The sequence below is a fragment of the Hibiscus syriacus genome, unplaced genomic scaffold, assembly GCF_006381635.1.
Source record: "Hibiscus syriacus cultivar Baekdansim isolate YM2019G1 unplaced genomic scaffold, ASM638163v2 tig00111238_pilon, whole genome shotgun sequence".
NCBI lineage: Eukaryota > Viridiplantae > Streptophyta > Magnoliopsida > Malvales > Malvaceae > Hibiscus > Hibiscus syriacus.
The window spans coordinates 116,248-144,026 of record NW_024063030.1 but is presented as its reverse complement, the minus strand read 5'-3'; the positions used below and the strand labels follow the sequence as shown (position 1 = coordinate 144,026).

Below are 27,779 nucleotides of genomic sequence, written 5' to 3'. Positions count from 1 at the left end.
CACTTGTTCTCAAAATATATTGATGCCGTTATCCACCTTTCTTATAAAAGAATGTTCCAGTATTCAAATAATTGAGTTTTAGGTCTACATGCGTGATACATTTCATATACATACATTTTTAGTAAACAGATCTAATAATAATACATGTAATTTTTCAAAGATTTATATTAAAAACTCGAGGATGACTGTTAGTTGACTTGTAAGATCCATGAGGTACACTCCTGGAGAAGCTGAAACTTTTTACGAATGGCTATGTTCAAGAATATCTGCATTTTGCTGCGGAACTCAGTTGCGTCTTCTTTGCATTTATATGAGCCTGCACACCCACATTGTTCCGCTAAATGTGCCGCTTTCACCTGTCTGCACCTACAGCACACTAGATCCTGCAGATGATACAGTTTTTCTCTTTGTCGTACGATTTGCAGGAGTGCATTCTCCATCACCTCCAGGTCGTACGGCTGCCCACACTGGGGTACAGCGCAGCACCATTCATCAGCCAGTAAAGCCGAGTCCCGGCATAAATCTAGGTCTCTACAATCGTTGCAATAGCTGCCACAAGATTATGCAAAATCAGCAACAAGTTTCAAAGACGGTAACTTTTTGCTTATTCATAAGATGTCGGATAACCAAGTCGATATCAACAATGTTCTTAAGCGTGTTCAACATGTACCCTTGATAAGATTTCATGGTAAAGGGCGAGTGCAAATTCTCGTTAAGAAGATAGGATGAACCGTCTATCTAAGAAACTACAAAATTAACAGCTTTCCATCCAAAACATGAAAAACTCAAGCAACCACCCATCAACATTAACCGCTAAAAGCCTTATCTAGATGAGTGGAACAAATATAAAGATATCAAGCGTCAATTTGTATACCTGCAAATCACATTGGGTAAGATGAAAGAAGGACATGGATCATGAAACTCAGATTCTGGAGCAAACTCCTTGACGTGTGCATATTTCAGTAGATTCTTTCTTAATACCTGTATAAAGGACACATGAACAAAGCTATTACTTATTGTATGACAGTATTAATTGAGTTAATTCACACGATTAAAAACTGTAGAAGCAAGCGAATTAGCAAGGGCTGCTACCAGAACATCATGCTGAACACTGTGGTCAAGGGCCAGAACGGCACAGACATGCTTAATAAACTCTAGTGCAGCATCTCCTTTATGAGGAACCTTATGCGCAGTTTGTTGATCCACTTTTCCAGTTCCACTCAACCCTTTCATATTAAGCATAATATCACGAACAATTCCTAGAAGTTTTTCTGTGAAGTAGGAGCTAATCTGTAGAGCATGCACACAAATTAATCTAATTGAGAAACTACAAGAAACAAGTCAAGGCATTAAACAACGTTTGACCACTATATTCCCAACTCAAACCTGATCTTTGAGATATTTTACAATATGGGCTTCAAAACTCTCGGCAGCTGTAATAGTGATTGATGGAGTACATAAGCTGCCATCCAGTGAAGATGTTCTGTTTGCAGCTTGCTCCTGTGCATATTTCCAGGGAGTATGCAAAAACTCGGACGCAATTAAAACAAAATGGTCCTGCCAAAAGTCCACATGATAATCAAGTGAAGTACAAAATGCAACAGAGGTTTGTATGGCATTGTTGACACGGAGAAAGTGAACTCAATTGTATTATAATTTTGATATTCCTATACTCGATATAATAAGATGGAGGGGAAAGGGGTACAGAATCTAGCATACCTGAATCTTCTCAGGTAAATACCGAGCAATATTCCAGTTTGAAACAATATCCACTTCTGAATTTTCTTCTGAATTTTCATGAGATCCAGCCAAGATTCCTCCATGGTTATACTATCAAAGGCAAAGCAACATCGTCATAAATTTACATGAATGAGTAGACAGAAAAACATAAAATATCTCCAGTTCTAGACTATTTATGCAAATATGATTCAAAAGCACTTGAACCATTTCATTAGTCAGTTTTTCAATTCCAGAACTTGGGATCACGTTGGGAAAGTAAAGCAATACAACTGAAGGCATCAGAAATACAGCAAATGATGAGCAATGCTAGTGGAGAATTCACACTAATCAGGTTCAGAGACTATCAAGATTGGTAATTACAGCAAATGATGAGCAATGCAAGTTATAAGACAACTACATCATCCAATAGCCTATTACTTTGAGATCAGATTGGTAATTTCCAAAAAGTAGAAAATACAGGTACAACAAATAAAATCTAGTGGAGAATTCACACTAATCAGGTTCAGAGACTATCAAGACATTGAAATTTTATCAAGCTATATTCTCAAGATATAATTTCTAAAAGAGTAGTTCTAATCGTACATACATCATCCAATAGCCTATTACTTTGAGATCAGATTGGTAATTTCCAAAAAGTAGAAAATACAGGTACAACAAATAAAATCTAGTGGAGAATTCACACTAATCAGGTTCAGAGACTATCAAGACATTGAAATTTTATCAAGGCTATATTCTCAAGATATAATTTCTAAAAGAGTAGTTCTAATCGTACATTATTACAGCATACAGCGATCATGTATGCTGTAACAAATTACTGAACCATTAGAAGAAATAATACCTGATCCATAAATAGCAAGGAATGCCAGAAGTGAATCGGCTCAAGCTCAATCCATTCAAATAACTCTCTACCAATCCACAGAAAAAATTAAATATATAAATACACGTACCAAAAAAATTTAAAAATTGAAGTCTAGTCGGAAGTTTCTAGTCAAACACCAACCTATTCTGCAGAGCTTTAAGCAAGCTATCACAATAAGCTTTAGCTGCTGTCATATCATATTTTCCTGTGTCAATGATAACCTTTGAGAAGTCTGCAAATATGATTGTCGCACCCAATTTGCGGAATTCAGACAACAGCAAAGCAAACACCTTTTGCATGACCTGCACGTGTTAGAAACAAAGCAGACATTTATGAAGAACAAAATCACAAACTAGAAGAATTACCACATGTTTCCAAGAATAACAATCACAAAGCAGTTATGAAGAGCAGAATCACAAACCAAAAGAATTACCACGTTTTCCCAAGAATAACTATCACAAAGCAGTTATGAATAGGTGATAAATAAAGTAGATTTTAATTGTAACAAACTCATCGCTGCTTAAGGCCTAACTGGGGGGGGGGGAATAAGGAGCTTATTCATAAAAAATCGCTTCAAATTAATATTACTTTTGTAAGAAAATTTACAAAGCACTTGATCAAGCACACAGAAACCAAGATTATCAGGCGAGAGTGACATTTTAGTCCAATTTTCCCACAAGTAAATATTTTACCGATGAACACAGATTTCTCAGTATCCAAATGGTACATACCTTGTGTAGTATGCGGTGAAGAGCTGGATCATGAAGCTTTGACTGAGGGCTGTATGGAATGAAAAATATATTGTCATCTGAAACGCTGGTGAAAGAAAAATGAAGGGGGTGGGGATAAGAAACTACCTGCAAAGCCACCGATATAGATGTTGCAGTATTGCATCAGCAAACACATTTCCCGAGGAAACTGCATCGGCAAGGCACCTTTGTATAAGTTGTTTCATGACTCGAAATGCAGCTGCAGATGCGGTAGCCTCATCAAAACCACACTGATCATTTCCAGAATGCATATCTTGGTCAAATCCTAATAAAGCTCCTCCTTCCATTTCATTCACTTGGTTGCTTTTAAGAAGAGCATCTACAGCCAGGTTATGAATCTGAACACAGACAATAAACTTGCTTATTTACAATCACCTTGATTAACAACTAGACCACCCTACTAACAAGGTGCAACATATATGAAAAAGAAAAGAAGCAAACAGTACAGATATTATGGACCTTTAGCTCCACAGAAACTTTTCGATACGCTCCAGGGTATGTGATAACAGGTTGACAGACCTATTTGAAAGTAGCCAAAAAGTAAGTTTACTGTATAAAATCGGCAGTCCAACCACTACCCCCCACAAAAAAAATAATTAATTAATTAATATAAGGCAAAGATTATGACCCTGCTACACGTCTAAACATGAGTCAAACTAACCTCATCAGCAAAGCATGTATCTTCTTCACCGATGCCTCCTAGGTCAGGAACACCATCATCAGAAATCCAAAGTACCTAAGAAATAAATATTTGATTTTGTTTCGATGAGAGAACTATAATGAAACATGCAAATTACAAAAAGACACGATTAAAAAATGGAAAAGGCTTTGGTTTGCCTAAGACATTAACCAGTAATCTTATCAAAATTCAGTAGAAACAAAATTCCGTGATATTAACATTTAAACTATCAAGAGCACCCATAGAAAAACCTGTTGCTGATCACGCAAAGCCCTAGAATAGAAAACATCTGCTGTATATAATAGCCAATCAGGTTCAAAATTGCCCAAGGGTACCTGTCCAATTATATTTAAAACATTAGTGCCCAGGTTAACAAGCAGGAATATTTAAAAATAGGTAAGGTAGACATGGAGGTAAAAGTATTACATGCGCATATCTTGAGAGAGAGATCCTCTCACTTAACCACTGAGATGATGCAGAACACCGCTGCATTGCAATTTTTGCAGCAGTTTGTTGCCATACAAGAAGCTTGATCACAAAAATTCAGCAAAAAATGTGTTTAGACATTGACAATGTCACACTGCATTAGTAAAAGCAAAGAAAAATAAGCAAATCAAATAGATATTCAACCACAGCTCAGCTACCTGATAATCATTATCACGAGCATTTGAAGGTATGCTCACACAAGGGAAATCTTCTAAAGCTCGTACACCTGACTTCATGATTTGAGTATTTGGGCATTCAATGACCGCAAGAATAGGACCTTGATGTTCATGCCTATCATGAAACATAGTAGTTCATTGATGCAGGCTCGTTTAAACAAAGAAATAATGAAAACCAGAAAATGATTGTACACAAGACAATAACCTCTTAGCTAGACAAGCGGTTAGTCATGGAAAATGCTCAAATTACTTGTCACAATCTTTTTTCCCTTTTTAACCAATGTCCTAAGGTGGCGTTTGGTTAGCTGGAATATTTATGAGGGAATTGGAATCTGTGAAGGAATTGGAATCTGTCAGGAATTGGAATCCAATTTCATATTCTGTTTGATTCGCAGACATGTCGGATGAATTTGATTTCAGTAATATAAAATGACAAAATTGCCTTTCTTGTTTTTTTGCTTTATTTTAGTTTGTTTTACAACTTACATGTAGTAATATATTATAAAAAATATTAAATTTTCATTTTATTGATTGATTATTCATTTCAATAAATTATAAAATAAATTATAAAAATCATGCTTATAAACATCATAAGTTAAAATCATCGCAATCAAAATATGTTAATAAGTTACCAAAAGATATAGTAATATTTCGATACATTCCAATCGGAGTATGTTAATTAGTTACCAAAACATATACCAAAAACTATTTTTATTCAATATATGAATTAGAAAACTGACCCGACACGACACAAAATAATAAAAAAAATATTTTTATTCAATAAAAACATTGACTTAATTGAAAAAAATTATATATAGAGGGGTATTATTGTAATTATTCCTAAATATATAAGGTAAAATTATATATTTTTTCGGGTCGGTCCGGTTTTTTTCACCCTAAACCCTAACCAGACCCGAATATCACACTTAAAAAAACTCGACTCGACCCGACCCGAATATATGAATTAGAAATCCGACCCGACCCAACCCAAAATAATAAAAAATATTTTTATTCAATAAAAACAGTAACTTAATTGAAAATATATATATATATAAAAAGGGGTATTATTGTAATTATTCCTAAATATACAAGATAAAATTATATATATTTTCGGGTCGGGTATTTTTCACCCTAAACCCGAACTCGACCCGACCCGAATATCACACTTAAAAAAACCGACCTGACCTGACCAAAATAAAGTTTCACCCGACCAGACCCGAATATATGAATTAGAAACCCGACCCGAAATAATAAAAAAATATTTTTATTCAATATATGAACAAGTTACCAAAAGATTGATGAGGGTAGTATGGTCAAATTTTAATTCCCTCCAACAAGGGAATTGAAGTCCATCCAACTTTCCCTCATTTGCGGAAAGTTGAAGCCATGAGAGATTCCAATTCCCTTGGAAAACTTGAACTAAACATGGGAAAGTGGTGGAATTGGATTCCAATTACCCCCAATTCCAAGGGATTCCATCCAACCAAACGCCACCTAAAAGTTAGGAAGGTAAAAAGTATAGAGAAGACTTATAGGATCATAAAGATGAATTAGCTTTGTAGTTGCATTGTTTTTTAACTTTCAGCTTTGTGTTTGAACAAAAGAGATGCTAGATTCCCTAACAAAATCTCAATTCCACCAGATTCCATAATAAATGGTCAAATTCTAAAATATCCTTTAATAGCTTGATGTTACAAAAGAAAGTTAGAGTTTATATCGACTTCCAATTCCTGCTATCCCTGGAAAATTTCAGATGTAGCTACTATAGTAAAGACAGTTATATATATATATACATACATACATCAGAACAAGCCTCCAGGAGAAAATAATTAAAAATCAAATTGTAATAATTGTGAAAAATCATAGATAAAATATAATTAGTTTGAAGCAATACCTGTGTTCACTTATAGCTCTCTGTAAATTTTTTTCAGCTTCCTTGACATGTTCAACATAGTTCACCTGAGATAAGTAAATACAAGAATAACATAAATATAAGAGACAAAATAACCAGGAAATAAAAGCTACGGTAAGAAAATACAAACTTGCCTTTAAAGAAATACCATTACGAACTGGTGGTTCAATAGACAAAGCCTGGCAAGCTTCACGAAAATATTTCTCGAGGATATGTGGAGATAGACTTTCATTTTCATGGTGAGGATTAACTACTACCACATACACTGCTCCTGATGAAGAAAAATAGGCAGCATATATGGCACGGCCTTCACAAATACTGAAGAAGCAAAATCAACAATGTAAGACAACAAGCAGAATGAAAAAGAAGCTCTAGAAGTTTTGGTATTGAATTTTCTTAATTAAAAGGTTCAGCTATAGTCTATCCAAAATCATAGAATAAAGAAATATAGAATTGAAAAGTTGGTAAGAGTCTGCATATCCAAAACATAAGTGCATACACAAAGGTGCAGGTATATTCATTATTGCAAATTTTCTCTATTTGAAAAAATAGGTACTTTACTACAAGGAATAAATATGTTGTGCAGATCACAACAATAGGGATATATGTGGTCTGACAAGAAATTGTTTGGCACCAAGACTTGATAACATAATGTATAAAATCTATAATTTCTACTGCTTTAGCTCATACATTATTAATGTACCTCTAGATGGTAGAACATCTAAAAAATTTAAATTTCAAAATAGCAGTGAATTTCATGCTTTCTGAATTAAGTAAAATTAACTACGCATGTTGCGGTCAACGTCAAACTACTAAATCAACATTTCCTCTTATTATAATAAAGCCTCATTTTAAGAAAAAACAAACTGTAATTACCTATGATACAGGTAAAAGAAAGAGATTGCCTGCTCCAGATAAGCACATTCTGTTGTAGTCTTCATATGCAATTCACTCAGACTCCAGCCATCCTGGGCATTTCGTTTCTTGGTGGCTTTATCTACTTTGCAAACACAGCCAAGCTGAAGAATAGCATTAAACTCCAGTGGAATCTTCCTTTCATAAATCCCCTGATCAAAGAAATGAATTCTAATCAACTAGAAATAAAGATAGTAAAGCCATTTAACTAGGGATCCGACAAACGTACAAGACATTATAAGAGTACATACAAAATTCAAGCAACAACTAGCTCATTGTTGGTTCAGTTTTATGACGTTTCAAGGGTAAAAGTACAAAACCACAATATGCAAAAGTATTATTATTTGCATTCAATCCTTCTCTCAGATGAAGTTTCAAAGTAGAAAGCTCGTTGTGCATGTCATTTATTGGTTCTATGCAACTCAGACAACTGATAAACAAAGTCATAACCTACGGCACTTTTCCATCAAGACTTGGAAATTAATTGAGAAACAACTTCGCTCATTATGTATCAGAAAAGAAACAAAAGGGAGCTATCAAAGTGTTCTAAGAATCTCTTTGCCTAACAAAAAGTTCCATTTGTAATTATTTGATTAGACAGGAAATTGCTGACATACCTTAATGGGCCTTCTGTCAAAATCACAGTGCTAGACGTTGGTAGATAAAATTCTTTAATCTATTGTATTGCAGTTCATTGCTAACTAGATTCTTTATAGTAACATACTCATCAATGCAAATTACTCTTTAAGTTTACCATAGCCTAGTTGAACATATAAACATATAGTGTCTGATAACCAACAAGGTATTAACAAGGGAATGAGCAATATTATCAAAGGAACATTGTTATGACCGATAAGAAATGCAAAATACATTAGAAGTCTTCGGCCCATGGAATAAATTGTCTATTTTCTTGGAAGGTGGTTTAAGAATAGTGATGCAGACCCAAGACAACAGACACCATAAGCTACCTTTGATAAGCAAGAACATGAAAATTATACACAAAATAGAATATACATTTTAGCAAGTCATTGATTGGTTAAAAGTAAACAAACTGAGATAACACAAAATGAAAAATGGGTCTTAATCACTAAATAAAAAAGTTGAAGCACAGCATGAATTCAAAGTTCGCTGCCACAATGAAAACAACCAACATATAAACAACATAACATCAAAAAGAAGACAAAGCATATATATATGTCTGCATTGTGCCTCAAAATTATTGGTATACATGGACATATGGACATAACTTGCGCACCTCAATTTCTGGATCAGCAAGAAGAGCAGCAAGCTTCTTGCTCTCCCTCTTAAATTGATCTTCATCAATTATAACCTATTAAAATCTCAAAAGTCATATAGATGTGAAATAAATAAAGGGAGGGACAATATACCATTGAATAACGAAACATCAAAATACTTACCTCAAATAGGTTATTGCTCTGCCTTCCATGAGGCAGAGTTTTGTTTACACGTCTTCCAGGAAAATTTTCTGATATAGTTGCTTTAGAGTTCAAATAAAACACTCTCGGAACAGTAATAGGAACCTTAAGCATAATTCCTTCAACAACAACCCAAGCAAAAAATTGGCCATTCTGTGAACCTGGAGTTAGCTGTATAATCTGAAACATAAAAGAAGATAAAGTGATCAAGTGCATTCCAGCTGCATTTTCTCCATGAAGAAAACTAAACTACCTGCCAATAGGAATTAGTTAGTGACACTTCATGTCTTCTAAAATATGAACCAACACCAGTTCTTCCGGAGGCATCTTTATGGTTTTCCACAGCACATGGCATCTCAGAAGTGTGACTGGCATGATGTGATGTTCGTAGATTACTCAACCTGCCAAAGAAAACGACACTTTTTTAAAATATATTACAACATTAAGAACTTTTTTATACATACACTACAATAACCACAATCCTAGACAAAGACAACAAAAACTAGAATGCATGCTTGAAAGTTATTCAACAAGATTGCATTCAATGAGTTTGAAGTGCAACATCCAACCAATGAGTAGAATTATGAATTTGCTTAAAATAAACATGTCAAATACAATTATATACATTTCGATATACATATAATCAGAGGAATAAGTGTTACTAAATGGAAGTTTTGGTTAAACCATAGAATTCAACCCATATAGATAGAAGAAGCAAAAAGCATGCATCTCTCTCGCACCAACTTTGCATTAGAAAAGTTCTAGTTAGTATCCATTCTCTTTTAATGGAATCAAGTAATGAGAAAAGATGCGACATGTGATAGACATTGTATCTGTGATCTATTTCCTCCAAAAAAATTATTGGTCGTACACAGGAGCTCAATGCATTTAATAAAGTAGTCTATATCCAGAAGCAACAAAATAACTACCTTTGTCTCTTCCTCTTTTCCAGATTATCTTTCCACTTCCTCTTCTTCAGTTCAAGCCATCCTTGATAGTCGACATTTCTGTCAATATTTTCAGTGGATTGAACAACTGGCTGCAATGTTGATGACAAATGTTGCTCACTTCCTCTATGATTAGTCTGATGTTGTTTTGTATTGGCTTGGACAGCTGCCTTGATTGGACCTTGATCCTTATGGACTTCATAACAACGAACAATTGGTATAGGTCCTTTCCCAGAATTTGCTCTTTTGTTTTGGAAGTCTTCCAGATCTCCAACCACGACAGTGGTGAGAACATCACCACTTGTCTTTTTCATTTTATCATCCCTGACTGATGAGCCAAAGATATCAACCAACTTCCTTTGACGGAATTTATCCTCCTTCTCACGGACCCTTTTATGCAGCCAATCAGGATGAGCTACCCTAGGGACAGGATTTGTAACCTAAAAAATCCAACTAATTTTAGTAGCCACAAATGGTGAGATTATTCTGGTAAGTGATACTAAAAGAATAAAGAAACCTTTTGCATTGCGGCAGGTATAGTTATAATTTTCTGAATCGCCGAGCTAAGCCGTTGCTTGTAGTATGACCAATCAACAATAGAACGTATGCCAACATCTGAAGAAGTTTTGCACCACTTGCGCAGATAGAACTTCATTATTTCTGTAAATTAGAAGCTGTTAGTTATTTCATTTAGTATACTATAAAGGGAACTGAGGTTACAAATAACAGTACTAACCAGTATCAGTTTCAAATATAGCAACAGGAATAGCACGTTCACTGACGGGTGTACCCTGCTCACATCACAATTAAGAATTCTTCAAAACAAAACATTCCAGGAATAAAATTTAAAAAAAAACAATCAAGTTCATGGTTTTGACTATATACAATATAGTTAAAGATCTAGAAGTAAGAACGTAAGAATAAACTGCCAGACCCCCTACATCATAAATAAACTATTTGCATGTACACAAATTCTTTAATGAAAGTCAGAACTGAATTAGTCGAGTATTTTGATCAATATGGCTTCAGAAATTATTGCTGCAAGCTTTCCAGAATAGGAAGAAATGGAGAGTCTTAACAATTTTGCTTTAACGCTAGGTTTATGGTTGCTTTTTCATGGAAAATCGGCTACTAAAAGGACTTTCAAATACCCTGTCTTTGCCTGTTTAGTTAGCATGAAAGTTTGAAACCTTGGATGGTAAGCAAAAGAATTATCTTGATAGGGCAGCATCAAGAAATAGAAAGGTATCCTAATAATGGCTCTCTTCTAGGAGCTGACAACCAAATGTGGTTGTTGACTATATTCCTATGTTTCTTTCAACATTGTAAACTAACTCTGATTGTTTCTCCATGTACAAATTAAGTATGATCTTATACTTGAAGTTTTGACATTGGTACATTTACAGAATTATATGAAATTCAATGCACTAAACGAAAATATTCATCATATTATCATACACAAAATAATAGAACTTACTCTTGGTTCACATGCCACTATATACTGGCAGTGCAGTCCTTTATCTTTAACCATAGCATCACCGAGAAAATCAGCAAGACGCTTTGCTGTGGTCACTGCACATGACTTTTGTTCACCATAATCTGCTAAAGACTTGCTCATTGTACTAGATTCCGATATGTAATCCAACAACTCACTATCCGCAATATCCTTTCCTTGACTCTGTGAGATAATAGGAATGTAAATAATATTTTATATAAAACAAGTTGCTTGGCCCATATTAAATTTATAAATAAAAAAATACACCAGTAAAATGGTAAAAATGATGATGGAAGACCAAATTTTAGCTTAAACTGTTCAATAAAAGTTTTCATACGTCGAGAAGATCAAGCCAGCGATTTGCAACAACAGCGACAGCTGAGTAACATTCCTCTAAGGTGGATCCATTAAGGAACTTATCAAAAAGCTCTGCCTGCAAAAGAGGAAGTAATTCACATCCAGAAAATGCCAATTTGGAAGAGAGAAGTCTTAACTCTGAGAATATAAAAATGACAATATATACAATAATTAACATAATACAAACAGTTAAAAACAAAAACAAAAAATCAAAATTTAAATAAGAGAATAGACAAGTAAAATATATGTACTCATTCATTGCTGGCATGTATCTAAGCTGAACAAAAAATTGAAAACATCTGTCGAGTTTTCTAAGACCCAAAGCATTCAAATACAAAGAATTGAAAATTCTATTTTATCTTGAGCTTATTACATAAGTTATATAGAGTTATCTTTGACATTATGCACACAAACATATATGCCACGTGCTGCACCAACAAATAAACATAATATGATGAAGTGCAAGAACTTAATTCCTAAAAATCATAGTCCCAATGGTTGAAGCATTAGTTTTTGTTATATCAGCAAAAACCATCTCAAGCTGCATACAGTAAACTGGGCATATTGAAGAGAGTGGGTACCTGGAAAACTTTGATGAGTTTCAGCTCACCTCTACGCTTAATCTCAAAACCTTTAAGTTCCGCAAGGGTTCCATCATCATTAAAAACAGCATATCGTTTCTTAATTAATATTCCCTCTTCCTTAGAGGCAGGTATAATCATTGCCTAAATCACATAACCAATTTGAGCCCTCAGAAAAATAAAGCAAAATTTAACATTGAACTAGAACTTGGTTTTCAGTAGTACCTTGTATGGACCATCTACTTCAAATTCAATTGAGCATTCACTATGAGTCGCATATGTTTTATTGACAGGATCCACAAGTTTCTGTCAAAGAACATTACTTAGATGTTGAACAAAAAATAAAATTACTTCAAAATACCAAAACTGCCAAAATGCATTTGAAAGAAAATAGTTTAAACATAGATATAGAACAAAGCTCCATGGAAACCTGGTATTGATCATTTGTATTATTTCTTGCCACATCAACATTAAGCATAACACACGGATAAGAGATAGTCAGCTTCTTCTTCAAGTCTCTAACAAACAGATTGTGCAGATGATGATCAGAATCTTTAATAAATCATGTAAAAGAAACAACATATGCTCTCCAAATGAAATCTAGATTCATATTTCATTTCATAATTAATTAAACTGAAAATTCTGGAGTACAGCTCACTTAGTTTTAAAAGTAAAGTTTTCTGGAAAAGACCCAGGAAGCGCACACCAGATACCATCTGTGTCTAATTCAAGTGGCTTCCCAATTTTTTCAACAAGTAAGCGAGCATTCTGAATGATTTTAGCACCAGTGTACGTAACTACACCGGCCATTTCCATAGAGTACCATCTCGCACCTCTGCAGCAGACACATTTAGAACATTACTCTAAGCATGATAGGTATGTTCTTTTTTCTAAATACTATATTCAAAACAAGTAGTCAACCAAGTCCAAATCCACATCCCACCCAAAAGGAAAAAGAAAGAAGAGTTACAACTTACCCACATCTCATCCCACACAAAGGGAAAAAGAAAGAAGAGTTACAACTTACTTGCGCATGACATATCCATAGAATGAGTTCAGTATACACTTATGGGCAAGTTGTAAGGAATCATAAAGCACTACCATGTCCTGAAAGTTATTCAGAAGAAACAGAAAAACCATAAGAAGTTGATTTGATTATAACAAATTGACTATAATGGGAGACAAATTGAAGAACATTTAGCATACTTGTGCTTCTTGAATCTTTATAGAGTTTCCACCAGCCTTAGCTTCAGACAGCTTCCCTTTCCAGACCTTATTAAGTCCTTTGTATTCATACCTTCTATCTCGAAAGCTTGAACATGGTTAAAGGAAATATGATTTAATAAGAAACCAATTTATTCAAGGTCGCTTTTAAGTCAACTTCTTGCAATTAGAAGAACTGAATAACAATTACAGATGACGTTTACAGTAATCATAATCAATCCAAGATGAGAAGAACTAAATATGTATCACCCGGAAAGAACAAGGAAAAAGCACTAGATATCAACATAGCTTGTACGAGAAACAAAATAGAAATGATTATGTTGTGGTCAAATTTAGCATATCAAATGTATGACAGGAAAATATAATAGCTTACCTGCGAACTGTGTCAACGTAAAAAGGGTTTTCACGCATACAAATCCCTGCTTCTCGAAGTTCGGTGACTGGCTTGTCCAATACCCGTCTATATACCTAGAGAAGACACCAAACCCAGTATGTGAACTATTACTCAAGCAAACATGCTCATAGAAACAACACTAACTTACCTTCTGACAATATTTCTTCAAACGGTCTTTCAGCCTGGACTGCTGCTCTAGTTTAGGCAGATCAAGAAAAGATTTTGACAGCTGACTATCAGTGCCATCAAAAAATTCAGACTCAATTTGCTTCTTCAAGTGGTAATAATCACTGAAAACGTTGAAAATCATGTTCATGTACAGGTGTCAGTTAAATTTTACAAATTCTACAAGCAGAAAGCTACTAAGTAAGAGAAGCAAACCTTTTCTTTGCCATGAATGTCTCTCCACGCCAAACCCATTCAAGTTTCCGGAGGCAAGACTTGTCCGGACGATTGAAATCACATGCAGTACAGACCTCATCTGTAACTATTGATGGTGGCTGGAATTCAACAAGAAACACCTCATTACATGTTAGCTAATAAGAAACTTCTAAAGGAATCCTTTTTAAATGAAATGAAAACAATACCTCTCATCAGAAGCACAGTATTAAAAAGAAATGAACTTGTGTAAGCACACAGTATTTAGTTCAAACATTTAACACTGTAGGTCAGCATGTCCATGCTATTATGTCATGTCACTAAATAGCTCATATGCATGCACAAATCAATTCTTTCCATGCTACCAAAATTGGAAAAGCTCAGTAAAACCCAAAATTAATGAAAAAAACAGTATCATCAAGATGCAGCAAAATCTATTTATTGGTAGCAAACCTGAAGCCGATTTGTCAAAATAATATTTGGGTACATTGCAGCAACATCCAAATGATAAATGAGAGGGCATTCATCACGGATAGGTTCATCTCGTAACTTCACAAGCTGCATAAAAAGAAATAATACACAAATAAAATTATCGTAGCCTAATGATATGATAAGTATAAACTGTAAGCATTTAAAATCTTCAGAAAAAAATCTGAAAAGAAACCAATGTATATATAATGAGAATAGTGAAGGTTTGGATATAATAAAGAATACAAATTAATCAGTTTACAAAATTGACTGCATACATGATTATAAATCAAAGAGAGACCTTGAAAATACTAATATGTAAAAGTTAACTTTGAAGAAACTGTAAGGAAGCAAAATATAACTTGGAAGTTGCAGCATGACTACAAAGGCAGCAACCAGAAACATGGACATCAGGCTCAACCAAAATAAAATCATCACCTTTTCTATTATCTCATTCTTTACTTCATCATAGTTCAAGACAGATTCCAAGTCCATCTTCCCCTCAACAATAATAGCATATTGTAGATCCCGGTCAAGATTACTGATCAGTTGCTGGATACAAAGTACACAAATGTTAGCAAATAAGATTCATAAAGTTTACAACTCAGGATTGAGAATACATATTTAGAGGACGGTGAACCAATAATTCTTCTAAAAAATCCATGATATGTCAACATTATTTTCTACAAATTTCTATGACATCAACAACATGAGAAATTGATTAGAAACATTAAAAGAAATGCATTTTTCAATGTTCTTACGACTTCCAACAATTTCAAGTCTCTGAGATTCCATAATTATTTTACAGGAATTAAGTAAAATATAATTGCATAACCTTAGTCTAAATAGACTTAAATAGTAAGAGTTCAATATACATGGTAACTCCGTCCAGAAACATATGTGTGTGTATTTAGCCACTTAATGGTTTATAAAGGTAATCTGCTGCATATATCGAGATGACTTCTGGCAAGCCATTGTCCTAGAGAACCAGAAAACTCTTATATCAAGCCTTCTCCTACATTATATACAACTAACTAAAAGGTACTATGGTCAACAATAGAAAAATACAAGACCCTTGAAAACAACATACCTCATAGCCAGATGGATCAAGCTTAAAGCTAGTTGGAATATCAGATCTGAAAACACCACTTTCAAGGCATTCCACATGGCCACCTATATAGGTCTCACTCTCAAGAAGGTGATTCTTATAGAACTTTTCAGTCTCTGATTGGTGTTTGTTAGGGCAGACTACATTTGCCTTGTACGCCTGTGAAAATGCAATATCTTATTAAAATGCTGAAAAATAGAAACACATTTGTTCAATGAAGAGGAAACAAAGTTTAGTACAAATATTCACTAAAACTACCTGAACCATCAGAAGCATTTCACAAAGTGTCCCACTTCCTTTGCGCAGAACCTCATCAGGTGACATGGGAATAATAGTAGCCAGAGAGAAAATAAAGGGATGAACATAGGTCATGTACAAATAATAAGTTGCAACAGCATCAGAAACAGAATAGGATGCCATCATCTGTCATAATATTGCCAGCAATCAAACAGAAATTGAGTGAGAAGAATTCTAGAAAAAGACATGCAGAATATGCAAAACTCTGTGCCTTAAAGATGTTTGCCAGAAACTTAATGAGTGACAGAATATTTCATTAACATCAATATCATATAGTACTACATCCACATCATAGCAGTTTGACAATAACTAATCACGCCCATAAATTCGGTCATCCTAAAGTAGCAAGCAAACACTCATTTCTGTAAAGTTCTCCTATTCTATCCTTCAACAATTCCCACATCATTTGTAACCATCTTCATTTATAAAATCCAAAACAAGAAAGAAAATGGAAGATATATATTTTAGCCATTTATACCTGGGGCTTTTCCATTGCAAATCGAACCATATCCTCTGGATTCACCTCGAGTGGATCATAACCCAGCTTTGCCTTTGTAACAGCCTAACATATTATCACAAGAAAGGTAGCCATCATAAGTTTTATGAAACATATAAGACTAAGTTTAATTGCGGACCTGAAATCATTATACCTATAATAAACTTTAATGTAACTAATAAATTTATAGTCCATTGCTCAAAGAACAAAAGATCCAGAAATTTAATGCCTTAGGAGTTCTTTAGAACAAGGAAATTTAGTCGCATGACTTCTACCCAACAAAATTAAACATAATGCATTTTTTCCTTTTCCAGAAAATCATTGTATTTCTTCACATGACTGAGAAATCTTAATTTTATCCTGCAAATTAATTGCCCAAAACATTAATTTAAGGACTGGATGTATCATGTGTAAGTGTACTAACAGTTATGCAAACATTAAATTCAATTTATTTAGGAAATAATGTGGCCAAAACCTGGGTTATGCTGTTGTAACATCACAGCATTACCTGTTGTCTCTCAGTAAGGCATGGAAAATAAGTACCATAAGTTAAAGAGATTATAATTATCGGTTTAATAAAATTACTTCACAATAATAAAATTGGATCTGAAGAAAGTAAAAACATGAGTGAGAAAGTTAGTGAGAGAGTGAGCGTGGCGCATGGTATTGGTTCTTCAGACAGAGGCGGAGCACTGCCTGGCGAAGGAGTATGGGTAGCTTTCATTGATAATCTTAGCAGGAGAGTTCATAGAAGTGTTTTATGGGAGCGTTTTAGTTATTTCGGCAAGGTGATTAAAGTATTCATTCCGTTTGTTAATAGAAGGCCAAAGTACAAGGACTACACATTCGCCTTTGTGCATTTTGCAAGTGAGGAGGATCTGTTCAATGCAAAGGATAGGATGAATAACGCTGTGGTAGACGGTAGGAGAATATCGGTGTCGATTGCAAAATATCAGAAGAGAGGCGTTCAGAGAGGCCGTGAGCAAGTTCCTGGAGTGGGGTCAGGAGTGGAAAGAGAAAAGGAGTCGAGTGGGAAGAAGAGATCAATAAGCCTTGTTGAGACTAGGAAGAGGGAGTTGCTTAGTAAATTTCATGATGGAAGATCTTACAAGGAGGCGGTAGTGGGAAGGGATATTATGGAGAACCAGCAGAGGAATAGTGGTTGCGATGTGAAGGGGGGTAAGAAGACTTTGGATGTGCATATTCCATTGGAAGAAAGAACTTGGTTAAGATCATCTCTAACTGGTATGTAAGCATATTTTCGAGGTGGAGCTTGTGCAAAGAAGTTTAAGGACTGAGGGCTTCAATGTCAAGGTGGTAAGGTGGGTTTTGCGAAAAATGCCTGTCTGATTGTCTTTCAGTCGGTGGAAGAGAAACCGCAGCGGTGAAGGATAAATGGGAGGCACTGTCTTTTTGGTTCGAAAGGCTCGACCTGTTATGGAGGAGAAGGGTGTTCCTTTACTTTCTGTGCAGTTTCATTGATGGTGTCCCTCTGAACTTTGGTCAGTTTCCTTTTTTTCTAGCTTGGCAGAGAGATGGGGCAAGTTAGTAAAGATTCAGGATCAAACTGCTCAAAGAATGGATTGCAGGGTGGCTCAATTGCTGATAAGAGTGGAAAGTCCATTTGATATTCCGTCCCAGGTAGTCATTAATACATATGGCAGATCATTTATTATTAAAATCAAAGTGGAAGGATGCGATGAGTTTTTTCCGGAGCTGGATGATGGAGTGGAGGAAGCCGGTTCTGTGGAAGGACGAGTCGGCCCGGGGGAAGAAACTCATTCGGAAGGGAACATAGGAGATGATAGAGAAGAGTTGCAAGGACAGTTGAATTTTCAGTCGATGTCAGGTGCCTTTCATGGGGTTGACACGCTGTTTGATGGCAATTTGAATTTAAAAGTGGAAGTCAATGATATTATAGGGACTGTCCAGACTGAGCAGGAGACAGTACTAGGTGAGGTTAAAAGTATGAAGAACGTGTCAGAAACCCTTTCTGCTGAGAGAAAAAGGTTGTGTAGTTTGGGAGGTGGATCCTCGGGGCAAGATAAAGGTGTTAAAGACTGGGGGATTAACCCCAAAACGGGCAGATATGTGGAGATTGGGCCTGAGCAGAGTGGGTATATTTCTTCAGCCCAAGGTTGTCCTGTGGATAATGAAAATATTTTCCAGGACCAAACTCTTTTCCAAACATATGTGGAAAATAATAGTTTCATGGGGGAGGAGGTGAAGGAAAACAACAAGGAATTGGAAGAGTGGGCTAAGGGTGGTAAAGAACGTAAATCTAAAAAGGCTGTTAGCAATCCAATGGGGGAGAGGTGTAAGAGATGGAGAGTGGGATATCAGGTTTCGAAAGGATTGTCAATTAGTAATAATTCTGAAGGTGTGAGGGGTTGTGGACGTATTGATAGGGTGTACAGAAGGTCGAAAACAAGAAGAGTATGGCTATGTTCAGAAAATAGCCATAAGCACAGTCAAAACAGGCTGGTTCTTCATAATTTTAAGCAATTTTATTCAGTTTCAAAGGATAGCGGCCAAGTCAAGGAGTTAACAGGTTCTGGGCAAATTCAGAATACTTCTACGGGGCATATGAAGAGCAGTTCTTCTCCAACCAGGGGGGGCAGACCCGTCTATTATTTCAAAGAGTCGAAGATTGTACAGAAAGAAGAGAAGAGGCTTAATTGCAGATGCTTTGGCAAGTGCAGAAGTGTCTACAGTCTATTCTCGGTCCTTCTCTAAAGTTTTGGAGGAAGCATTGTCTATTTGGGAAGTTTGTCAGAGTTTAGGCATTTCTTTTAAGGAAGGGAGGGAGGCTTTCATGGATAAAATTAGAATGATGGAGGAAGGAGCAGGGGTGGTTAATGAAGCAGGTCAGTGAGCCAGTTTCTGTGTCCTGCAGGTTTCGGTAGGAAGTGCATATGATGGAGTGCAATCTTATTTCGTGGAATGTTAGGGGATTAGGTAGGAAGGAAAAAATTAGAGGGGTGTCGAGACTTGTTAATAAGATTAAACCGGTTATATTGTTTTTACAGGAGACTAAACTAAATAAAAGTCAGAAGGGATTGAAGAAGAAGTTAGGAGGAAAGCTATTAAAGGGAGCAAGTATTCAGCCAGCGGATGGGTCCGCTGGTGGACTGATGTGTTTGTGGAATGATGATGTTTTTTAGGTAAATGAGGTGGCCAACCATAGTAGATTCCAGATGTTAAAAGGAAGGTTCAAGGTGTCTAAAACGGAGTGTGTTTTTATCAATGTATATGGCCCATCGGTTGAGGAAGAAAAGGAGGAGTTTTTTAGTCAGCTGTTGAGTTTTGCGCATTCGGTTGATCTGCCTCTCTGCATTGGGGGAGATTTCAATGCTTATCTCGAAATAGAGGAGAAGATTGGTGCCTCTCAAAACTGGCATTCAATGGGCCTGCTTAGGAATTTCCTACAAAATTCAAATCTAATTGACCTCCCTTTGGTAGGTGGCACCTTCACATGGGGTAGTAATAGAGAGGTTACCACATGGGTTAGGTTGGATCGTTTCTTGTTGAGCAGCAGCTTCTTAAGTTGCTTCCCCAAGGTGGTTTAGAAACTTCTCCCTAGATCTCTTTCTGATCACAACCCGATTCTATTGGCGGAAGATGGGAAGAATTGGGGACCGAAACCATTTCGGTTTTTCAACTATTTGATGGAGGAGGATGGCTTTGTAGATATGGTTCAAAATGTAGTGTCAGATCAGGCCAACGATAGAGGGGGAAGCAGAATGTTCAATTTATTAAAAGGAACCAAAAAACGTATCAAGGAATGGCCAATCAGAAGTAAACAGGGGATATCGGAGGCTATTACTGGGTTAGAGAGTAAAATTTATGATCTGGAAATTAAGGCACAAAGCAGTGGACTATCTTCTTCGGACTGGGAACAGCTTCTATCTTCCAGAAATGAGCTATGGAAATTGTACAGAATCGAGGAAAGTATTTGGTTCCAATTGTCGAGACAGAAATGGATTAAAGACGGAGACAGAAACACTAGGTTCTTCCACCTATGTGCTGTTAACAGAAACAGATTCAACTCTATTTCGGAATTGAAAGTGGATGGGGAGGTGTTGACAGACCCAGAGGCAATAAAAGTTGTTGTCTCTCAGTTCTTCAAGAAAGCATATAATTCCAGAGATTTTCTAGAGGTAGACAACTTGAACCTGATTTTTGACATATTGAGAGAAGAGCAAAGGAATGGCCTCGAGGTTATTTTTTCAGAAGAGGAAGTAAAGGAGGCCATTTTTTCTTCGGACAGCTCTAAAGCCCCAGGCCCTGATGGTTTTACAATGGGGTTTTATAAGAAAGTTTGGCCAATTATAAAGGGGAATCTTATGAAGTTTATGGAGGATTTTTACTATGGAAGAAAATGGGATCATGGAGTCAATCATGCGTTCATTTCTCTGATTCCAAAGAAAGGCAATCCGGAATGTATTGAAGATTACAGACCTATAAGTCTAGTCGGCAGTCTCTATAAAATCGTCTCCAAGGTTTTAGCAAGGAGATTAGTTTCGGTGATCCAAGATATTGTGAGCCCTTCACAGTTTGCATTCATTCCGGGGAGACAATTACAAGATTGTGCTTTTTGCAAATGAAAGTATAGATAGTTGGCGGAAGCGAGGGCTGAAAGGGTGGTTTTCAAGCTGATTTTCAGAGGGCTTATGACACGGTTGAATGGCCAATTATTTTTAGATTACTGAGAGTCACGGGTTTCGGGGAGAGATGGGTTTCCTGGATAGAATGTTGCCTCTCTACGGCGTCGATATCGGTATTAGTGAACGGTTCACCTACAGAGAAGTTCTCGATGGCCAAAGGATTGAGACAAGGATGTAGTTTGTCTCCTCTATTGTTTAACTTAGTGGGGGAACTGTTAAATCGTATGTTGATGAAAGCGGCGGATGTGGGATTTTTTCAGGGTTTTACTTTTGGAAGGTCGGGTGCCCTCAGTCTAACTCACCTACAGTTTGCGGATGACTGATGTTTTTGCCGAGACTCAACTTCCTACATCCTCAATATTAAAAGAGTCCTGAGAACTTTTAGCATAATGACTGGCCTCCATTTGAATATGTCGAAGAGTAGTCTGTATGGAATCAATGTGGAGGGCGAGGTATTAAATGAATGGGCTAAGGAGATTGGTTGTGATGTTGGGGTTTTTCCAGTAGTGTATCTAGGGTTACCAGTAGGTGCAAAAAGGAACTCAGAGGCTCTTTGGGAGCCAGTCATACACAGTTTCAACAAAAAACTAGCCGGATGGAAAGCTTCCTCACTTTCTATGGCGGGGAGATTAGTGTTGATCAAATCAGTTTTATCCTCCCTGCCAATTTTTTTCCTCTCTATTTTCAGAATTCCGAGTAAGGTCTATAGGAAACTAAATTCTATTATGGCAAACTTTCTGTGGGGGGAGGGTTCTTCAAAAAGCAGAATTCACTGGGTGAACTGGAAAAGGGTTTGTCTTTCCGTAGAGGAGGGTGGGCTGGGAGTCTTGGATTTGAATTTTGCTAACAGAGTACTACTAGGCAAATGGGTATGGAAATTCGCTAATGAAAAAGACTCACTATGGAAGAACATGATTTGCAGTATACACAATGCGAGTACTATGTCTTTAGACCTTAACAAGGTAATCTCTCTTTCGGATTCTTGGATATGGAAGGGGATTACAAGAAATTACTTGGCAGAGGACGCAATTGGAAATGGTTTAAGATCTCACTCGAAGATACAAGCAGGTAATGGAAAGTCGATTGTATTTTGGCATGATGTGTGGCTAAATGAGGAATCCTTAAAAAGTCAATTTCCGAGAATATATGCTCTATCCAACAATAGGTGGGGAAAAGTTTCAGAGTTTGGAAGTACAATAGGCAATAAGTGGATTTGGAACATTCAAACGAGAAGAAATATCTGTGACTGGGAGATGGAGCACTGGATTCGACTGATGACACTATTGGAGAATGTGGGGCTATCGGAATCGGTGGATGATTTTTTGGCGTGGTCGGGAAAGGGTCATGGATTGTTTACGGCTAAAGCCTGCAGGTTGACACTTTCTTCTAACTCAGGGGGCAGTCTCCCTTGGAAGAAATTCGTTTGGTCAGGTTTGGCCCCACCGAGAGTCGAAACTTTCTTATGGCAGGTTTCCCATCGAAGACTGGCAGTCAGATCGGAGCTGATAAAAAGGGGTGTTACGTTGGAGGAGGTGTCTTGCCCGTTATGTGCTAAGCAAGAGGAAACAGTTCAGCATTTGTTTATCTCATGTCAGGTTGCATGGGATTTATGGAGCAGTTTCTGGAGGTTATGGGGAGTTTCGACAGTTTTACCTAATGATCCAGCCTCTTTGTTGTGTTCCTGGTCGGATTTAAGGCCAAAGTCATTAATATGGGCCTTTATACCGGGGGTAGTTCTTTGGTCATTATGGAAGGCTAGAAATTCGGTGGTTTTTGATGATGGGAAACTGGACAAACCTAATCTTTTCTTCATTTGCAGATTTAGGTTGGTTAAGTGGTTCCTTGCTAAATACCCAAATGATTTCATTCAGGTTGATTCTCTTGTTAGAGACCCGTCGCTTGCAGACAAGCACCAGACAAGGCACCATAAAAGGGTGAAGGTTCAGGAATGGCTTCCTCCTCCACTACATTTTTTTAAGGTTAATGTTGATGGGGCGGTCAGTGGGGATGGCCTGTTGGGGGGAATGGGGGGTATTTTAAGGGACTCGGAAAGCAAAATCCTTGGGTCTTTCTCACTTGCTGTTGGTCCATGTCCTCCTCCACTTGCTGAGATGAAAGCAATAGAGAAAGGCATTGAATTTTTTCTATCGTCGGAATGGGCGACTCAAGGAAGGTTAATTATTGAGAGTGATTGTAAGACAGTGGTGGATTGGATCTTACAACCGATTTCTTCTCCTCCTTTCCTTAGGTTACTGGTTCTAAAAATTGCGTCCTTAATCTCGGAGAGGGCGATCATTATTAGACATATTCCGAGGAATTGTAATTGTGAGGCTGATATCTTAGCGAAACAGGGGATTGGCTGATCACACATCATAGTTTTAGAGCTCATTCAGTGGGGTTTTGGGTTATTGTGGTTGTAGGGGATGTGGTAGTTTCGCTATTGTATAGGGGCGGACTGGTTGTGATAATTGGTCTGTATTTTTTATGGTGTTTAGTCAGTCTGTGGGGTGTTTCTTATGTACTATGTTCTCTTGAGAAATAAAATCTTAAGGCACTCTTTTCCTCCCTTCACTGATTAAGGAACTTTCTCAAAAGTTCCTTTAGTCAAGAAGGGGGTTTTTAATGAGGCATGTAATTCTTATCAAAAAAAATTATCGGTTTAATAAATAATGTATATATCACCTAACAATAATGATATCAGTATGAGGTAGCCTGTAATATGAAACTTAAGATTACCCTTTGATGTTTATATATTAGCCATTTTATTCCATGGAAAAACTTGTGAAGATATAAGACATAGAGATACATACCTTCAATTCAACAAAAAAATTGCTAAAAAGATACAAACTACATATAAGAAACAAAATAACTCAAATTACATATCTGCACCTTGAGACCATGGCTCCCCTGAGGAAGATAACTGTCACGTTTGACCCAAGCAAAACAGTCCAAATGACAGGCAAACTTGGCTCGGCATTCCCCCTGATTCTTGTCACATTGAAACCCTAGCTCCTGCAAAAATCACCCAAAAAAGGAGTAACAAATAGAGGGCATTTAAAAAAATGAGTAAATGAACTGATGTTGAGAATACATACACCACTCATTTTAATTCCATGATATTCAGCTCTTCTTTCTATGAATGGCCAATCAAAATAATCACCATTATATGTAACAAAAATACCAGGCTTGACCTCTTGCATGTGGGTAAACCACAGCCGTAGAAGTTCTACCTGCAAGAAACATCAAAATAAATAGTTAAGGAAAGTAGGTATTGCAAGCCCCCATCAGAAGGATGTGTGAAACTTCTGCTACCTCATTTTTCACATTTTTGACACTGAAAAATCCTTGAAATTCTGGTTTAGGAGTATACTCTAAGTCCTCTATGTCTTGCCCTACACACTGCGGACAAGTGAAAAATCAGGTACTAAGTTGGAAGGAAAATAGAATACTATTTCTGAAACACATTTAATGTGGTAACAAATAGAGGGAAAATAGATAACAAACTCGAAAGTGCAAAAATAAATAGAAAGCAATAGATGACTAACAGAAACACATAAAACTAACCATTAATCATTGATGAATACAAACAACTAAGCAGTATATATTACAAACATGAGTTGGGAAACATTTGGGACCAAAAACAGATAAAATTGAATGATGATCTTTGAACAAATGACTAATGTAATAAAAAGGCCTCAGATGTACCTCTCTGTTAATAATCAGATATCCTTGTCCGTCAACCATGTATGATATCATCATTATTGAATCATACTCAGCATCTGGAAATTTCAAAGGAAGCTTTGTCGTCTCAATATCGAATGCACAGACACGTACTTCAGCACGTTGCAGAAGATCAGTCCTCTTCTCCAGCATGACTCCAGTACTAAATACACTGACATCATACCACTGCCCACATCTCACATCTGTGTTCCATAAAATCCTCTGAATTAGAAAGGGCATAGGTGCAATCTAACTATGAAAATAATTTAAACTAGCAGGAATAAGTTAAAAGAACTAAAGAATAAAGAAAGAAATTACCATTGTCAATGGCAAAACGAACATGGTAGGGGACATCATATTCACGGAGATCAACCACAAGATCCAAAAGATCTAGCGGTCTGTGTTCTCTGCAAGGAAAGCAAAACTTTGCTATCAAAACACACATGGAATTCCCATAAGTACATGGTGAATGGAATGCAAAAACTATGAGGTGCTGAAAGAGAGATGGGTATTGTTCTATTAACAGACCTACACAAAAAGCAAAGAGGAACTTGCCAAAGGACCATAAGCCTTACCTGTTGCCCATTAATAACGACTCATATGCTTCAGCAGCATCAAATTTTGTCCGGTTTCTTTCAACAACATGCACTAGATCTCTCTTCACATCCATCAATTGTTGAACAGTATCAAAAGATATTTTTAGATAACGTTTGTGTAGACCAGACAAATGGTTTTTCTGTCCATAAGCAAGTGAAGCAATCAGAACCCATTTGTTTGAAGAAATACAAATGAAATGAAAGCTATCTGAATCAAGCATGAAAAAACATAATGATTCATAAAATAATTTGTGATTCAAATAAGCATGATGATACAACAAAATAACCCGCTTGTAAAGGTATATGGAGGTAGGAATATGTCAATTATATAAATAAATGAATTTGAATTATGGGAAAGTATTTAACAATAATAGCAATATGCCTGCACCAAATAAAAGCTACAAATCACAACAATACAACATAATTCGAAAAGATGAAAAACTGAGAAGAGTAATCGAAAAGGGCAGGGCATGTAATGCTTCCTTTATTAAACTCTGACCGCAACTAGACCAAAAATGAGAAAACCAAATCAGACTAAGCAACAAAGAAATCAAATCAAAACATGACCAAATTCTCTCTTTGTCAAACCTACTGCTCAGACATAATTATATTTATCTATTAAGGACTAGTTTTATTTATGAAGCCAAATTCAAAGGTACAGGTGATAAAATTGCTCACAAGATCAAGATCTTCCTTCTCCACAATTTCAATCTCTGCAATTTGACTTTCATAACGTCGTCTCAAATAGGCTTCCACATCCATTTCTGCTTTGTTCTGTCAGAACACAATCACTCAACATGATCATCAAAGAATTAAACAACTACTGATTAGTTCATAGGGGAAAACACTACAATGAGAAATATATATAATGTACCTTTGCAGCAGCGTAAAAGTAAGGTCGGGATTTGAACTTTGACTTAAAACAAGAACCATCCTACATTTATGAAATTTAATCTCGTTTTATTTGAATATTGGATACGGAGAAGATGTTGTATTACCGAAGCGAAAGTAAGTAACCATCCGAGACGTTTTTCTCCTTCAGAGAAGAGATCAAATCCAAGCTTGGACTCGAGTTCCTCTTCTGCGCTACGGATTAGATTCTTCTGCTTCTTCGATCTCCGAAGGTCTAGCCGGTCCAGCCGTCGTTTATCTCCGCCATTCATTTTGCGCGGTGGCGTTTTCGGTTGCTCTAGCAACCTAGTACTACTTTTAATTATTTCAAGAGAAGTCTTCTACCTTCCTTCAAAAAGAATAAGAAAAGTATTTTACCAACAAAATCTCAGGCGGTGAATGCTAAAAGGGGGAAGGAGGGAGGAATAAAGCGTTTTCCCGCGCTTTTGTTATGAGAAACTAAATGACCCAAATGCCCTTGATTTATGGGCTCCAGACCCAATTATCTATTTAGGACCTCTTGTCCCTTTGACTTTGATCATTTTCCTTAAAGAGAAAATAATCTCAGTGACCGAAAATGATTTATAATATACGATTTTGACTAATTTTTTTTTGATTTGTCAAAATGACTAACAAAATCGCAATGCGATCTCTAAATCGCAACGCAATCTCCAGTATTGCAAATCAGTTTCCAGATTCGCAACGCAATTCTGACTATCGCACCGCGATAATACAAAATCGCAATGCGATTTTCAAAGCGCCATTAGTATCGCAACGCGTATTTTATTTTCAAATTCCAAACACGAATATTAATATATTCCGTAATCGCAACTCATAACCTAAAACCCTAAATCACAACTAAGTCTCATCTCCATCTCTCACTCTCTACGGCGACATCCGTCCCCATCTCCGGCGAATCCGTCTATCTCCATCTTTCAGAGCTACCCTCACAATCATTCACGGTCAGAAATGGAAAATCAACCAAATCAACCACCGAGGGTTAGTTTTTTTTAATTATTTTTATTTTGAAATTTTTTCATTATTATTAAGTTTTTCATATTGAAATTGATGATAAGTTTACTGGTAATTTCAATAAAAGATTAATCATTTCACTTAGATTGCTTATTAAATTCATTCGATTGCTGTCAATACTGCTAAACTGTTTAGTCTTTAACCCTGTGAAGTTA

General features: G+C 36.4%; 1 protein-coding gene across 1 annotated transcript; it reads right to left on the bottom strand.

The window, feature by feature from the left end:
• Window positions 1-93: 93 nt before the first annotated feature.
• On the bottom strand, window positions 94-26,966 carry LOC120156933 (DNA polymerase epsilon catalytic subunit A-like). The gene is given in 49 exon segments (XM_039168200.1): window positions 94-549; window positions 875-981; window positions 1,093-1,290; window positions 1,387-1,557; window positions 1,720-1,830; window positions 2,579-2,645; window positions 2,741-2,901; window positions 3,331-3,379; window positions 3,457-3,707; window positions 3,829-3,888; window positions 4,031-4,105; window positions 4,300-4,383; window positions 4,475-4,576; window positions 4,693-4,825; window positions 6,605-6,669; window positions 6,757-6,940; window positions 7,499-7,689; window positions 8,793-8,867; window positions 8,956-9,153; window positions 9,227-9,374; window positions 9,903-10,360; window positions 10,438-10,580; window positions 10,657-10,711; window positions 11,398-11,598; window positions 11,753-11,848; window positions 12,354-12,497; window positions 12,579-12,659; window positions 12,784-12,871; window positions 13,012-13,188; window positions 13,381-13,460; window positions 13,560-13,665; window positions 13,951-14,045; window positions 14,120-14,261; window positions 14,353-14,471; window positions 14,803-14,907; window positions 15,256-15,369; window positions 15,908-16,084; window positions 16,184-16,348; window positions 16,701-16,784; window positions 24,275-24,397; window positions 24,481-24,615; window positions 24,698-24,784; window positions 25,091-25,308; window positions 25,424-25,512; window positions 25,681-25,841; window positions 26,380-26,475; window positions 26,576-26,635; window positions 26,637-26,890; window positions 26,938-26,966. Coding segments are annotated over 48 exon segments (6,618 nt in total). The 5' UTR covers window positions 26,865-26,890; window positions 26,938-26,966; the 3' UTR covers window positions 94-188.
• Between the last annotated feature and the right edge of the window lie 813 nt (window positions 26,967-27,779).